Raw genomic sequence first — 15,359 nt, 5'->3', positions numbered from 1 at the left:
CAGAAGGCGTTTGACAAAGTTCTTCATGAGAGGCTTCTAAGAAAACTAAAAAGTCATGTGATAGGAGGTAATGTGCTTTCGTGGATTACAAACTGCTTAAAAGACAGGAAACAGAGAGTAGGATTAAATGGTCAAGTTTCTCAGTGGAAAAGGGTAAACAGTGGAGTGCCTCAGGGATCTGTACTTGGACCCGTGCTTTTCAATATATTTATAAATGATCTGGAAAGGAATACAACTCAGAGGTAGGAGTCTGTAAACTCCCTTCAAGGGAGTCAGAAAGGGAATGCAAAGCAGAAGCATTCCTTCTCAGCAGTATTTCCTAGTGTCCTAAGGTTGAGAAAAAGAGAAGCAGGAGTTTCCCAAGAGGTGAAAAAAGCTAATGCCCTAGTACTATTCAGGAAAGGAAAGTATCCTATCCTTGAAAACTGGGTTATCAAGTAGGGATCTGGGACTCTCATAGCAGTGTGCTATGATCTTAACAGAGGAAGAGGAGTATGTCCAGTTAGTATAACCAAGTGCCAGCATGGTGCTAAGCTGTGCCACTAGGTACTTAAAGAAAGGAGAGGAGGCTGTTCTGCCAAGGTGCAGAGTAACTGGATTTACAGGTATGAGGGTATCTTAGAAGGTGTAGGCATTCACTAGAAGAGTCAGTTGGAGAACCTGCCCCAGAGGAAATAAAGAGTCCTTGAGTTATTGGATGAGTGAATGGAGACTACAGATTCTTCACCATGTAGATGCACTGTTTGTCAAATTATCTCTAGTGAACATTTGTTCCAATAAAGACTTTATTTGGAACACAAACTCTGTGTGTGGAAAGTGTGTTTGTGAGCCTCAGCAAGCACACATGGAAAGGCATAGAAGTGAAGCTTCCCCTCTGCTTTGGGAACAAACAGTATCCAGTGCTCCCTTCCTAGTGAGGACACCAGAGTGGGGTTACACATGCAAACTTTCAGGTGAGTAAAAATACACTTATCTGTATATGGCTGAGTTAAATTGGTTATTGCTATTTTTACCACATAAAAGGCACCAGATTCTTTGAGAATTTGTTCTGGTATATATAACCTTGATAACATGTACAAATTGTCATATCAATAAAGTTTCCTGAATCTGAATGACACACACACCCTCACGCACGCACTCTCTGCCACAGTCACACAGATGCAGATACAGATAAATACGTTTACACAGACACACAGCAGCGTGGCTTCAGAAATGTATTAATGGGTGGGGGGGGGGGCATAAAGGGGGCACAGTGAATTTCTGGGTGGGCAAACGTCAAGTGGCTTTCCCTCCAACCAATCAAAGTGGTCCAGCCAGACAGTGTGAGCAGCTGATGGGACAACCTCCTTCTGGGGAGGGGGGTGTCAGCTTCCCCCCCCCCCTCCCGAGCTGCCCCCTGACACACAGATACTTATACAAGCTCACTTACAAAGAGACACTCAAAGAGAGAGACACAATGGCAAAGAGAAAGCGACATAATGACAGATAGATGTTCCCACAAACTTGCACAGAGACACTTTTACAGGTGCGCATATACTGACACAAAGGTAAAATAAAGACATTCATACAGAGGAAGAGAGACAATTAGGCAGACAGAGTGACTGAAACTTAGATACAAACTGACAGATTTACTAAGCCATGATAAGGTGATAGTGCATGTTAAATAGCAGGAAACGCGCACTCTCGTGGGCCTATTGCACGATATCTTCAATGTATTCTTCCCCCTATGGAAATAAGCTGCTTTGCATGCATAAAATTACAATCATATCCCTGGGGTCTAATGATTTCCCCCCCCCCCCCCCCCCCAATCCACTCCCCCATTCCCCAACCTCAAAAAAGGCCCTAGTGGTCGAGTTAAGGCAGACAGACCCCCATCCCTAACCCCCAAGTCCCCTCGTACCTCCAAAATTGTAAATTGAGGTTCAGTGGGGGCCTGGAGCACCCTTTGCTCTGGGCCCAGTCAGCGCCATATTTCAAAATGGCGCCAACTGGCCATTTCCCCTATCACATGGTGTCTGGTGAGTCATTTCCCCACTACATGGTAGGAGAAATGACCCTCCGGACTCCATGTGATAGGGGATATGGCTAGTCAGAGGCAGCAGTGGACCGGGGTTGCAATTGACCTGCTATTTTGGGGTGGGGAGGCTTTTAGACCTCAAGCCCGTTAAGTGATGGCAGTTCTAGACAAGGTGGAATGCTATCGCACGCTGAGGCACAGTTTCGCGGCACGATTGTCGTGATATTTTGTCAGAGAGGGTCAAACTATAATGGAAACCTCCCCCTCCCCCACAATAAATTGCGCCTCTCACAATAAAATATCACGGCTTGGGAAATGAACCCGTGAGAGACAGCACAGACATGCAAAGACATATATATACACAGACTTGCCTTCATCTGTACAAGATTTCATCATCTCGATGGTAGCTTCCAGTTTCTTAATCTGTGCCACCAGTTCCAGGTTTCTGTCTTCAGCCTCCTGCAACTGGCTGCAAAGAGAAAACAGCCACAAGTGTGTTAATTTCCATATGAACTGTACTTAGTCCCACAGCTGGACTGCAGAGAGAGAGGGTAGGAAAGAGTGCCATAGGCCTAAAGCAAGTGGAAAAAGGATCATTTTTGGCCCTAGAACTAGGAGGCTAACTCTGGTCCTTGAGAGCCACAAACAGGTCAAGATTTTAGGACATCCACAATGAATATGTATGAGATAGATCTGCATACAATGGAAAGTAATGCATGCAAATCTATCTCATGCATATTCCTTGTGGAAATCCTGAAAATCTGTCCCATTTGTGTCTCTCAAGGACCGGAGTTGGCCACTCCTGCTCCAGTATTTAGTACCTCCCAGTATCTGGCACCCTAGGCAATTGCCTATACCTAAATTCAGACCTGCTCAGTTCCCCTGTAAAAATTTTGTACAAAAACATGATTTTCCATTTGCATGTTGCAAACTGACCTACAAAAGATCATTCTGCCTGTTGAAAGCCTGGGGAGGGGGAGGTGAATGGGTAGATTCCCCTCAGTGGGTGGTGGTCTTGATGTCAGAACATCACTAGCGCGCAGGTTAATGCATGATTGGACGCACATTTTGGATGCACTAGACTATCACCCAATGTAAAAAGGGGATTAGCGCGTCCAAAATGTGCATCTAAACAAATGCATAGCTAATAGTGCTCGTCACATGTAAATGCCACATAGATAAGACTATTAGCTATTACCCCCCTTCCCCCAATGCAGAAAAACACCAGTCACCCATTGCACCCTTTCTAACGCCGAAAATGTAACGCCAGCCCTGGAGCTGGCGTTGTCATATCGCGAGCCTAGGGTGCATAGAAACAACAAAATACTGCTCTCTTTGTTTCCTCCTACTTAGTAGCATTGCGATACTAAGATCTACTGCTTGCGGCGATGAAAATTAAAGGAAAATGTAATGGGCTGATAAAACATTCTGGGTGCCCAATATATATGCAGAATATACATACTCCAGGGTGATGCTATTGTGCATGTAAATCAACTGTGGGGTGAGAAAATGGATGCTCGTATTGAGCACCCATTTTCTCGAAACGCGCACATCCACATCTCCTGGGTGCCCAATGCTTTTGAGCGCTAGGGATGCACAATTTCTACCTAGCGCATCCTTTTTAACGCGGCTTCTCATTTAAATATAGCATTGGGCACACCCAGGAGAGGTGGATGTACGTGCGTTAGGAAAATGGGCACTCATAAGATCTGGGTCACTGCCTGCTTAAGCAATGCAGTACAGTATAGCTGGACCAATTTAAACCTTAATTACCTGTGGATGAAATCCCCCTCCTGGCTTGGGGGGGGGGGGGGGATGGGGGTGGGGTAGGAAACAGCAAGCTGCCACTAAACTGTACTGCAATAGAAAGAGGCAATGTAATCTAAGCTGTCAGTCTTGGAAAGTCTCAAAGCTGAAAAACTGATCGGACCCCTACTGTAAAGGTGATTAGACCCCTGTTGAAGAGGTAGGAGTCAGAGTTTCAGGTTGGGGATTTGCACAAGACTAAACCCCCCCCCCCCCCCCAGCTATACTGCAGAATTACAATCAGATATCGCTTCTCAAACAAACAATAGCAACTTCCTAAATTACAGAAGTTTGACAAACAGAGGACCTTGTGTTGGGAATCATTAAAAGACAATTCCTTATCATCCTGCTAACTTCAGTGCAGACAAGTGTGTTATCACTGCTTACTAGCAAATGGAGCCAGAAATGACTGAAAAAGAGAGTGATGTCATCACTTGGTATAGGCTGGTGCCTCACATGCAATAGTCAGTGTTTGTCTGCAGCAGATGGTGGCCATGCTGGTCTGGTGCAGTAGGATTTCATGGCTCCTAGGGCCACAGTCTTTGGACCCAGACCATGGTGGAGCTTGCTCCCAGGGCAGCAGTTGAATACCGATTTCCCGAGTGGAGCAGAATCTTGGCTCCTAAGACAACTATTTTTGCGATTGTTCCCCTAGTGAAGCAAGCCGGGATCATAGCTCCCAGAATTTCCCTTGTGGGCCTGGTTGAGCAAAAGCCTGGATTGTGACTCCCGGGTTTCCATGCAAACAGAGGTCAAATGTTGTTCTCTCCAGTTCTATGGGGAGAATGTAACTGAGAAGGAAATGATTGAAAAAGCTTGACATGTGAGAATGAGGAGAGTGAATGTTTTCAAGGAAATAGGAATAAAATGGAGGGTTACAGTTAAAGTCAGGGTTTTGTGCTATGACATTTAACATTTAAAGATTTTGTTTTTGACACGACATTTGAAGATAGCAGAGCATGATGCAGTTGCATTACATAAACTAATTTTAAATGAATACATTAATGACTATTTTTTATATTTAATGCAACATAATTGGATAGCATAGGACCACTTTTGTCTGCCTCTTTTGTCAGTATGAAGTATAAATTGAAAACCCTGAGAAGGGATCTCCAGACCTGTATCATGTTCTTCTTGTATACAAGTAAAATATATACTTAACCATACATCTGTCCGAGTGCTTTTCTCTAACCAGGGAATTTGCAAGCTATTTCCCTATGAGGAAGATTAAAAGTTCCACAGTTGGTGCCAAAACTAGGGATCAGTAGAAGTGGAGGGCGCCACAGGTCTTATTTTACATATACCAGTTAGGTGTCCTTCCTCTCTACGATCCTGGGATCATTTTTTCCCCCTCTCTGGTAAATATAAAGACAGTATGTTACAATGTTTGAAGAACTGCCTACTTTTCCTTCACTTATTTTTCTCCTCCTGGTGGTGTCATTGCTGTTTTTCACTTTTATTATGTGGCTCATTTGGCATATAGTTTTATGGGTGCAGAGTGGCTCTAGCAAGTAGTTGTAGGGTAGGTTATATATCCTGGTAAAGGGGATGCCCCTATATTATAGCATAGGGGATTTCCAGGTGTAAATTGTCTTGGGGAAGCTTTGTAAGATTCCCAGTATAAAGTGTATGGAGAAGCACAAAAGGGCAAGGGAGTTAGTAAAGAATGGGGAAAGCCAAGACAGAAGGGATGGTATCCAAGCTGCCGCCCAACATGCCAGCAAAGCATACATGGCAAATCTATCGCCAGGAGGATGTGAAATATTTACAAGAATGGGTATTCTGTACTCAGATGATGTTGCATTACAGTGGCCCCATTGGGTTCTTTCGATATTGATAAATTGGTATATTTGCATAAAAATTTAGAAGCATTAGAAGTCAAGGCAGGGGAAATATTCCGGCATACATGAATTGTCAGGTTTCAGGGCGCGAGCCTAAGGACCTCTATCAGAATAGTTCAACCCAAGTCAGGGCGAGCCCAGTCCTGACAGGTGGCAGCGGACTTGTCACGAGCAGAACCGAGGCACGGGCAGAGTCCAGGGCAGGCGAGGTGCCAACAGTATCGTGGAGCAGGCTAAGGTCTGGGCTGACAGTGAACAAGCAGGGTCATAGAACAGACACGAGTTAGGGTTGGCGGAGTTCAGGCAGAAGCGTGGAACAGGCAATGGTCAATAGCAGGAAGACAGACGAAAGTAGAGGAAAAGCAGGTCAGGCAGGAATGGGCAGGGAAAGTAGGAACACAACAGGACAGGCAAGGGCTGGCAGTGCAAGCAACATAGCACCAACGAAGAACGCTGGATGACCTGTTGCAGAGGCGCCGGCTGGTTGCACAGGGGTTTTCTTTTATACCTAGTCAAGAAGTGATATCATCAGTCAGCAACACAGGACGTCCCGGCTGCAGGACCTATAAAAGGAAGTGAGGAGTGCAGAAAGTTCTAGACAGGATCCTTAGGTGCAGCACAGTGCAGGATGCTATGCCGGAGCTGCTTGGAGGTAAGGGGCATTTCGAAAAAGGAAGAGAAATAGTATTAAGAACAGCCTGGGTCATGATGTTTCAAAAATAACCAAAGAACTACAGGAGGCTAAGTATGTTGTATAGCTTTTTCTTATGGCTACTCCATGCCCCCTACCTTCTCCAAAAGTAGAAACCAAGAATATTCTGCACCCTGAAGATATTTTAGAAGATGTAGCATATTGTGTTACTAATACTCAGGGTGTTACTTATACTCAGGTGCACAAAAAGGAAGAGGAGGCAAGGGCAGATTCATCAAAGACCTTCCGCAACTCTTGGGTGAGGTAGATTCCTGGGATAAAAGAAATGATGAGGAAAAAAGACAAGAAGAGACAGCTAAGGAGGACTTAGAGGATGATTTAGGACCCATACACCAGAACTAGAGACAAAAGGAAGGAATGTTATTGGGAGCCCTGAAGGAAAAGACGTCTTTAATGCCAATCAGGGGAATGCCTGAGGGGTTGGGGGAAACTTAGTGCGAGTCCTCTGGTCAAGCTATGATTTTCTACAAGAGCTAGAAATATGCCCAACCCTAGGAAAAAAACACCGTTAAATGGAATAAGGAGCTGCGTATTTTGTTAGCCTCCTATGAACCTGATTTCCAAGATCTAAAACAATTGTTCCACGTCATTTTGCCCACTGATATAGAAAAAAAACATATTTTGAGAAAGCAGGGTGGCCCCAAAATGAGGCAAACCTGTCTGTTAAAGACAAGCACCGAGCACCCTCACTCTCGGAGAATGCAAAACCTATAATAAAACTTGTACAAATTTGTATATACTGCCAGCTCTGTTTAGAGTCCTATCTATTTTTCGGGTTTTGCTGGGGTGAAAGGAGGGAAAACCCATCCACTAACACCTTCTTCTTCTAGGGGAAGCACTAAGCGCCAAGCATACAGAGTCCTGCCAGGTTAGTTCCAGACCCAGAAACACCCCCACAGGGGGCATTGCATGGAGGTGAGCTTGTGGTAGTAAGCAGAAGTGTTTTCAAGATTTTACCTCTGTATTTGCTGGGACTAGAATAGCTGATGGAAAGAGCAAATCTCCTTTAATACTATCTACTGCTGACAGAGACAAATCTCTTTTCTTTAAAAACAAGCAGCTCCAACTAAGTGAAGGACTGCGACGTTCCAGGTTTTCTACACCAGATTCTTATGATTCCATCTACCACCCTCACCCTGCAAAGGTTTGGTTTGCCATCTTCACGGCCGTCAGCTCCTTGTGTAGCAGTTCCCGGGCATGCACCTCCTCCTCCAGGGCAGACTGCAGGTCCAGGAATGCAGAGAGATCCAGGCTCTGTCCATCTGGTAGCTTCCAAGCCTGTGGAGAAAGGCAGCGGGGTCTCTATCTGTTAGTGGAGGAGGATGTGGGGGAGGAGTACAAAGCACTATGGGTAGGCATGTTAACATTCCCCTCCCCCCACCACCACCTGAAACAAGTTTGAGATGGAAGGTGGGGCTGCAGGGCAGGAACAAGACAGGTTGATAGATTTGTGTTTCCATGTAAATAGAGTGCAAGTATGTCTTACCAGTGTTTCCCCAGATATTCTGGGAGGCTCCGGACTAGGGGTCATCCGCTGACATTCACATTCCATCGTTATGTCTTGCGTTCTCTCATCCACCTCATTCTGTCTGAGAGGAACGAAGATCAGTCACTCCCTCAACTTTAAGTCTTTCACGTCACGGTGTTGTGTGTATGACTGATCTGTGCCATCCTCATTCTGAACGCTAACTTCATGTTCTCTATACCCACGGTGATAACCATCAAACTGCCCCTTCCTATCATTTCTCACGCCCATGCTCACTACACTCCCAGTAATAACTATTAATCTGCCCCCTCCTGATATCCTCATCTTGTGTCTTCTAAACCCACAAAGGCTTAGAAGACACCTTCAAAGCCATTTAGATGGATAACTCACAAGTTGTGTAAAAAATAATCACTCCCCTAATTGAACTGCACCCGTATAACAAAAACAAGACATTCTGGGCTGTTTGAATTTTGCACGTCACTTACTTGTAGAAGTCATTCCTGGAACAGATAAGTTTTTAATTGCATTACAAAAAATGTTTTAGAAAAATGACTGTTTATGTACCAGTGTGGTACACAATGATTATACTTGTAGGCAAAAAGCTGTCATTCTAGCTTTCATTTCTTGATCCCTGTAGAACTAGGGGTCATAAAATGAAATTCCAGGAAGGGGACAATTCAGAACCAACATAAGGAAATATTTCTTCACGGAGAGGGTGATGGATGCCTGGAATGCCCTTCCAAAAGAGGTGGTGAGGATAAAAACAGTAAACAAATTCAGAAAGGCATGGGATAAACACTGTGGCTCCCTAAAGACTAGAGGTTGGAAATGAAGAAAAGGGTGCATGGAGGCAATCTGCACGGAGCAGCAGTTACTACCTACCCTTAACAGAAGGCACGGGGACTACTAACCTTAACCAATTAGTCTTGATGATTGTGATGCAACTGCAATATCTCTCTCTGCTTTGATGGCAGGGGAAAAAAGGGAATTGGATTTAGACAATAGCCAACACTGGGCCCCAAGTTTTACAGTCTGGGGTACTGATACGCAGATATTAGGGACAAAGCGCAGGACTGCTTCTATGGCCAAGTCTAAATGCAAAGCACATTCAAGCAGCATCGTCTGAATTATCATGAAGGCTGCTCACCCTGTAAAAACGCTGCTAGCAATAATTTTGAAATGGGTTTGACAGTTGCTTGGTTTGGATTATAAATATTGCTACCCTTAACATAAGACTTGGGGGTAACCTGCACGGAGCGGCAGTTGCTACCATAAGAAGCTTGCTGGGCAGACTGGAGGGACCATTTTGTCTTTTTCTGCTGTCATTACTATGTTACAATGTTACTCCTTCCTGTGAGCATTTAACAGCTGTGCCTTAGCTGAGTGAATCCACACTAGATTATGGGTGTAGTGATTATTTTTTACATTTGTGTTTTCTTCACTCTTCATGTGGTTTATAATATTTAGTATTATAACTCACAAGTTATCCATCTAAATGGCTAGTTTTGAATTTCCCTTGCTTATCTGGCTAAAAGTTAGCTGGATAAGTCATCATCTGGATAAGATTTAGACAGATAAGAAAGTGGTATGTTGGGGCATTCCAGGGCGGGGTTGAGTTAGCCAAAAACTTATCCAGCTAACTCCGATATTTGGCGTTAGCCGGATAAGTTATTTAATTAACTCTAGATGTACCTGAGAGCAAGTGGGCTCCTGGAAAAATGGCCACCACATCTCAGTCTCTCTGATAGTCCTCCAACGCTGGACCTTGAATGGCAAAGTCCCAAAAACTTTCAACAATACAACCAAACAGCTTCTATCAAAACCTTCTCCGGGCAGATGCAGAAGCCACTCCATTTTAGCTGGGTATAGGGCAAGCAACACAACCATTCCCTCAGGCAGGGAGGTTCCCTCCTGAAACTGGGATCAAATCAAATAAAAAAAAACCCATCAAGAAAAATCTCTCTTCTAAAAACTTAACTTCTCACAAAAACCTTCTTTCCGTTTCTTCTCCAGGCCAGGGAGGGCCTAGCAAGGGACCACAGCTAAAACATGCCTTCCAACTTCTACTCAACTCCAACACCCTCTGCTTTCTGCACATGCTCAGCCTCAATTTATAGGGCCAAGCTGACCAATCCCAGCCTTGGGAAAAGGAAACGTTTAGGTAGGGTCTAAAAAACTGCAAGTCCCTAGTATTGGTCAAAAGGGAAAATTTGTTAGTAAGGGATCAGAGTAGCCCATACAGACAGCACATGCTTCACTGCAACTCTGAGCTTGGGATTCCCCACAGTTCACAGCAAATTCAGCTGCTTATCAATGGAAAAGGCAAGTTTGATAACTGTGAATTGTGTTTTCTGAACATAGCAGGATGACTTAGCCATGAGATGGCTGCCCTCCTCCCTGGAGAGTTGACTAAGCTTTGACATATCTGAGGCAGCACCCATGTGGGAACTCCTGCACATGTTCAGTAGAGCTCAAAGTTCTACTAGCTTGGAGAGAGAAATCTGTTTGGTGCTGCCAGATGATTTCACCCCATAGATCATGGCTAATTCATCCTGCCATCTACGGAAAACACTGTTTACAGTAAGAAAACTTGCTGTACCTCCAATAGGCATGTGAACCCAAGCATAGAGTGATAGCAGAGCTTTGGTCAACACAGAAGAGATGACCAGCAGTTAAGGGGTAGCCTGGACCCAACTGGAATAGCATAAATTATCATTTTTAAAGTGCTCATAAGAACCTAAGAAATGCTATGGCAGACCAAAGTCCATCAAACCCAGCATCTTGTTTCTGACAGGGTCGCAGATCGGTAGATCCCATAATGTAGGTCTGTTTTCTGTTACTCCCACAATAGAAATAGCTTTCTGTATTCTACCCAGCTAATAATGTTTTATGAACTTTTCCTCCAGGAACTTGTTCAAACCTCTTTTAAACCCTGCTGTGCTAATCGCCTTGATCATATCCTCTGGTAACAGCTTAAGTATGCGCTGAGTGAAAAAGTACTTTTCTACAATTTGTTTTTAATCCACTGCTAGACATATGCAGTGCGGTACAGATTCATATAACAGAGCATTTCTGCACCTTGGCTCTGGATGAATCAAACTACCTCAGAGGAGTGTTACATGTGCATGCATTTTCCTGCTTTCCCTAGCATCATCCAGAAAAACAAAAATTCGGATTATTTTTTTTCCTTTTATTTAGGAAAAGAAGATAATATAGCCAAGGTTTTTCTTACTTGATTCCAATATAGGAATATCCCACAAAAGGCAGTTGGACCCCCAGGGGAGAACTGTCGATCACATCTGTTAGCGTCTCCTAGGTGGGGGGAAGCAGAAAAGTTTCAATACAATTCAAGAGCATGCCACAGAATTACATCAATATGTATTTCACACTCTCATAGGATCTCGTAGGGTGTTCGTTTACAGGTGCTTCCACACAGCTCTACATGGCAATGAGATGTCCCTATGTCTACCGTGATGGTGTGCTGACACATGTCACTACACTGTTCTCTGTGGTGACAGCGTGTCAGGATGACCCCGTGACCATGATGTGTCTGGTATGTGTCTCTGATGATGGCATGTTTATACCTGTAATCACGTGCCGCTCCATCACTTTCTATGACGGTGGCATCTTTGTATGAGCTATTGCACTATGTGTTTTTTCGATAACTTTAGGACTGCTCTTCAGCATGATAAGATGAATCCGGATAATGTTGAATGTTGGTATCATTGGGGTAAGTTAGCCCTGTAATGGAATGCCTCTGATTTATCTGGTTAAGGTTAATCTGACTAAAACCTTACCTGGACAGAGTGACAGGATTTTTGAATCCTGCAGTTTGTCTAAGTGCTGGACATCAGAGCTTTCAGAGGGTAATTTTCAAAGCTATTAATGCGCAGAAAACATGGTTTTTGTGAGTAGAAATTGCAGTGCTAATACTGAGGTAGACTCTGTGCATGAAAAAGTGCACATATAATCTGGTTTTGCCTGTGCTCTTAAGTGCATTAAGGAGAGGTGTTCCAGGGGTAGAGCCGGCAGTTCCGCACATAATTCTTTTTATTTTAAAAAGTGTGCACATAAGTGTGCACAAATACTCAACAACATACTTTTCTGGTAACTTCTGATGGCATGAAAAATGTGCCTTTTAAAATTCAAAGGTAGATGACTACAGCACAAAAGAAATCTTCATTTTTGGTGGAATATTTTGTGGGTTAATTTGCAAGCAACTGGCCCAAACATCACTGAACCAGTTTTTCAGAAATTTGATACAATCAAAGGAAATAAGATTCATGCAGTGTAGATCAAAATTCCAGAGAAAGGAACTTTATTTTTTGGGTAAAAACACGTGTGAGTGACAATCGCAATTTAACATAGTGCTACATACAACCATAAGTATTTTGGGTGGAAACAGGTAGAATCAAATGGAGAGCCTATCCAGTCCCTGCCTCTTCTCCCTTCCTACTATGATATCTCAGACTCCTATTTGATCGACAGGTTTACCTTTCACTCTCCAGCTGCTGAAGATTCGCTGGTGCTACCACAGGCTTTTACCACTTGCTTGCTCACACTGAGATTCCTCTGTGCATATATCCCAGGCTTTACCCCTTGCTCTTTACCACTGAGGATTCTCTGTGTCCTTGCTCCCTTACCATCTTGGATCCTCTGTGCTTTACCTCTTGCTACTCCACCATCAAAGATCCTGTTCATCTGTCCTAGGTTTTAACAATCCCTACCTCTGAGAATCCTCTGTGCTCATCCCAGTCCCCAAGGATCCTCTGTGTCAGTCCTGGGTTTTACTCTTCACATCCTTATCACTGGTTAAAACTGGCTCAGTCAGCAGTCTAGGTCTGTAACTCAATCTCTTTACGCATCAGGAACCTATGTCCTGGAAAAGAGCTTAACGTTCTCTTCTTTCTGATTTTCTTATTCTGATTTTAATCTGCTGGATGTGGATTTGAGTATCCCTTTTGCGAATCTACAAGAAGTAGAGAGAGAGTGAATGCCCTTCAAGGGGCTCTGCTCAAACAGATGGTAATGGAACCCATGAGAGCGGGTGCGATACTCGATCTAGTGCTCACTAATGGTGATAATGTCTCTAATGTTCAGGTAGGAGTTCACCTGAGCACCAGAGATCATCAGACGGTATGGTTCAATTTTGCAGATAAGATACAGAGAAAACACACGAAGACCCAAGTTTTGAATTTCAAAAATACAGACTTTGTCAAAATGGGGATGTACCTGGAGGAAGAACTGGAAGGCTGGGAGAAAATGGGTGAGATGGAACAAAAGTGGGCCAAGTTAAAAGAAGCTATTACAAAGATAGCAACTCTATATGTTAGAAAAGTAAACAAGAATAAGAGGAATAAGAAACCGAACAACATTCAAGTAGTATAAAGGATCCCAAAAAAAGGAACATAGAGAAGAATATCTGTTAAAACTGAGGGAGACAAAGAAAGAATTAAGGAAAGCAAAATGTCAAGCAGAAGAACGGATGGTCAATGAGGTAAACCAAGGAGACAAAACATTTTTCAGATATATCAGTGAAAGAAGGGAGGTCAGAAGTGGTATAGTGAAATTGAACGGTGAAAAGGAGCAATGTGTGAAGAGTAGAAGAAATAGCAGAAATATTAAACAAATACTTCAATTCGGTATTCACTAAAGAAGATCCTGGATAAGTACCATAGCTGATTATAAGACCATAGATGGGATGGAGTAGATGAAAATCTATTTACAGAAGAGAATGTATGGGAGGAGCTAGGCAAACTGAAAGTGGACAAGGCCATGGGGCCAGATGAGATATACCCCAGGATACTGAGAGAGCTCAGACATATGCTGGCGGGTCTGCTGAAGGATCTGTTCAATAGATCTCTGGAAATGGGAATGGTGCCAAGAGATTGGAAAATAGCGGTGGTGGTCCCGCTTCACAAGAGTAGTAGCAGAGAGGAGGCTAGGAGGCTGGAAATTGTAAGGTCAGTTAGCATCACCTCGGTGGTGGGAAAATTAATGAAGACTCTGCTGAAGGAAAGGATAGTTAACTACCTACAATCCGGTGGGTTGCTGGACCCGAGGCAGCATGGATTCACCAGAGGAAGGTCCTGTTAGACAAATCTGATTGGTTTTTTTTTTATTGGGTTACTAGAGAATTGGATCAAGGAAATGAGCTAGATGTGATCTACTTGGTTTTCAGCAAAGCTTTTGATACAGTCCTGTATAGGAGGCTTATGAATAAAACGAGAAGTCTGTGAGTGAGCGCCAAGGTGGTGGCGTGGATTACAAACTGGTTGACTGATAGGAGACAGAGTGTAATGATAAATGGAACCTACTCTGAAGAGAGAACTATGTTAAATGGAATGCTACAGGGATCGGTGTTGGGACTGGTTCTTTCAATATCTTTGTGAGTGACATTGCAGAAGGGATAGAAGGTAAAATTTGCCTATTTGCAGATGATACTAAGATCTGCAATAGAGTGGACACACCTAAAGGAGTAGAGAGAATGAAAAGTGATTTAAGAAAGCTGGAAGAGTGGTCGAAGTTTTGACAGCTGGGATTCAATGCCAAGAAGTGGAGAGTCATGTATCTGGGGTGTGGCAATCCAAAAGAGCTGTATGTGATGGGGGATGTAAGACTGATGTGCACGGACTAGGAGAGAGATCTTGGGGTAATAGTGTCTGGAGATCGGAAGATGATGAAACAATAGGACAAGGCGATAGCTAAAGCCAGAAGAATGCTGGGCTGCATAGAGAGAGCAATAACCAGTAAGAAAAAGGAGGTGATAATGCCCTTGTATAGGTCCTTGGTGAGGCCTCATTTAGAGTACTGAGTTCAGTTCTGGAGTCTGTATCTGAAGGGGGATAAAGACAAGATGGAGGCGGTCCAGAGAAACACGACCAAAAGGCTGAGGGATCTGAATATGTATATCCTGGAAGAGAGGACATGCAGGGGAGATATGATACAGACTTTCACATACCTGAAAGGTTTTAATGATGCACAATCATCAAACCTTTTCTGCTGGAAAGAAATCAGTAGAACTAGAGATCACGAAATGAAACTTCAGGTAGGATGACTCAGAGGCAACTTCAGGAAATATTTCTTCATGGAGAGGGTGGTGGATGCCTGGAATGCCCTTCCGGAGGAGGTGGTGAAGACGAAAACAGTGAAAGAATTCAAAAGGGCATGGGATAAACACTATGGATCCCTAAAGGCTACAGGATGGAAATGAAGAAAAGAGTGCATGGGGGTAACTTGCTGTTGTGGTGGTTACTACCCTTATCCAATGAGCCTACATACTGTTCATGCAACTTCATCAGTGCTCTCTTCTTCAGTGGCAGGGGAAAAGGGAAATGGGATTCAGACAGCAAACAACAAGGGCCCTGACTTTTATGGTTTGGCAGATACTACCATAAGCTTGTTGGGCAGACTGGATGGATCATTTGGTCTTTTTCTGCCATCATTTCTTTGTTTTGCTGAGGCTCTTGACACATCAAACAGGATGATTCCCTCCCT

The 15,359-nt window shown here is 43.7% G+C and overlaps 1 protein-coding gene across 1 annotated transcript in view; it reads right to left on the bottom strand.

Annotated features, from left to right (window-relative positions):
* The window catches only part of DMPK (DM1 protein kinase), a 90,387-nt gene that overhangs the window by 11,111 nt on the left and 63,917 nt on the right, over positions 1-15,359 (bottom strand). The window contains 4 exon segments of the mRNA XM_029619351.1: positions 2,389-2,486; positions 7,512-7,654; positions 7,863-7,965; positions 11,095-11,174. Of these exon segments, the coding sequence (XP_029475211.1) occupies positions 2,389-2,486; positions 7,512-7,654; positions 7,863-7,965; positions 11,095-11,174 (424 nt within the window).

The sequence above is a fragment of the Rhinatrema bivittatum genome, chromosome 11 (genome assembly GCF_901001135.1).
Source record: "Rhinatrema bivittatum chromosome 11, aRhiBiv1.1, whole genome shotgun sequence".
Lineage (NCBI taxonomy): Eukaryota > Metazoa > Chordata > Amphibia > Gymnophiona > Rhinatrematidae > Rhinatrema > Rhinatrema bivittatum.
Note: the sequence above shows the minus strand (reverse complement) of the source record. Positions and strands in the feature narration are given on the sequence as shown.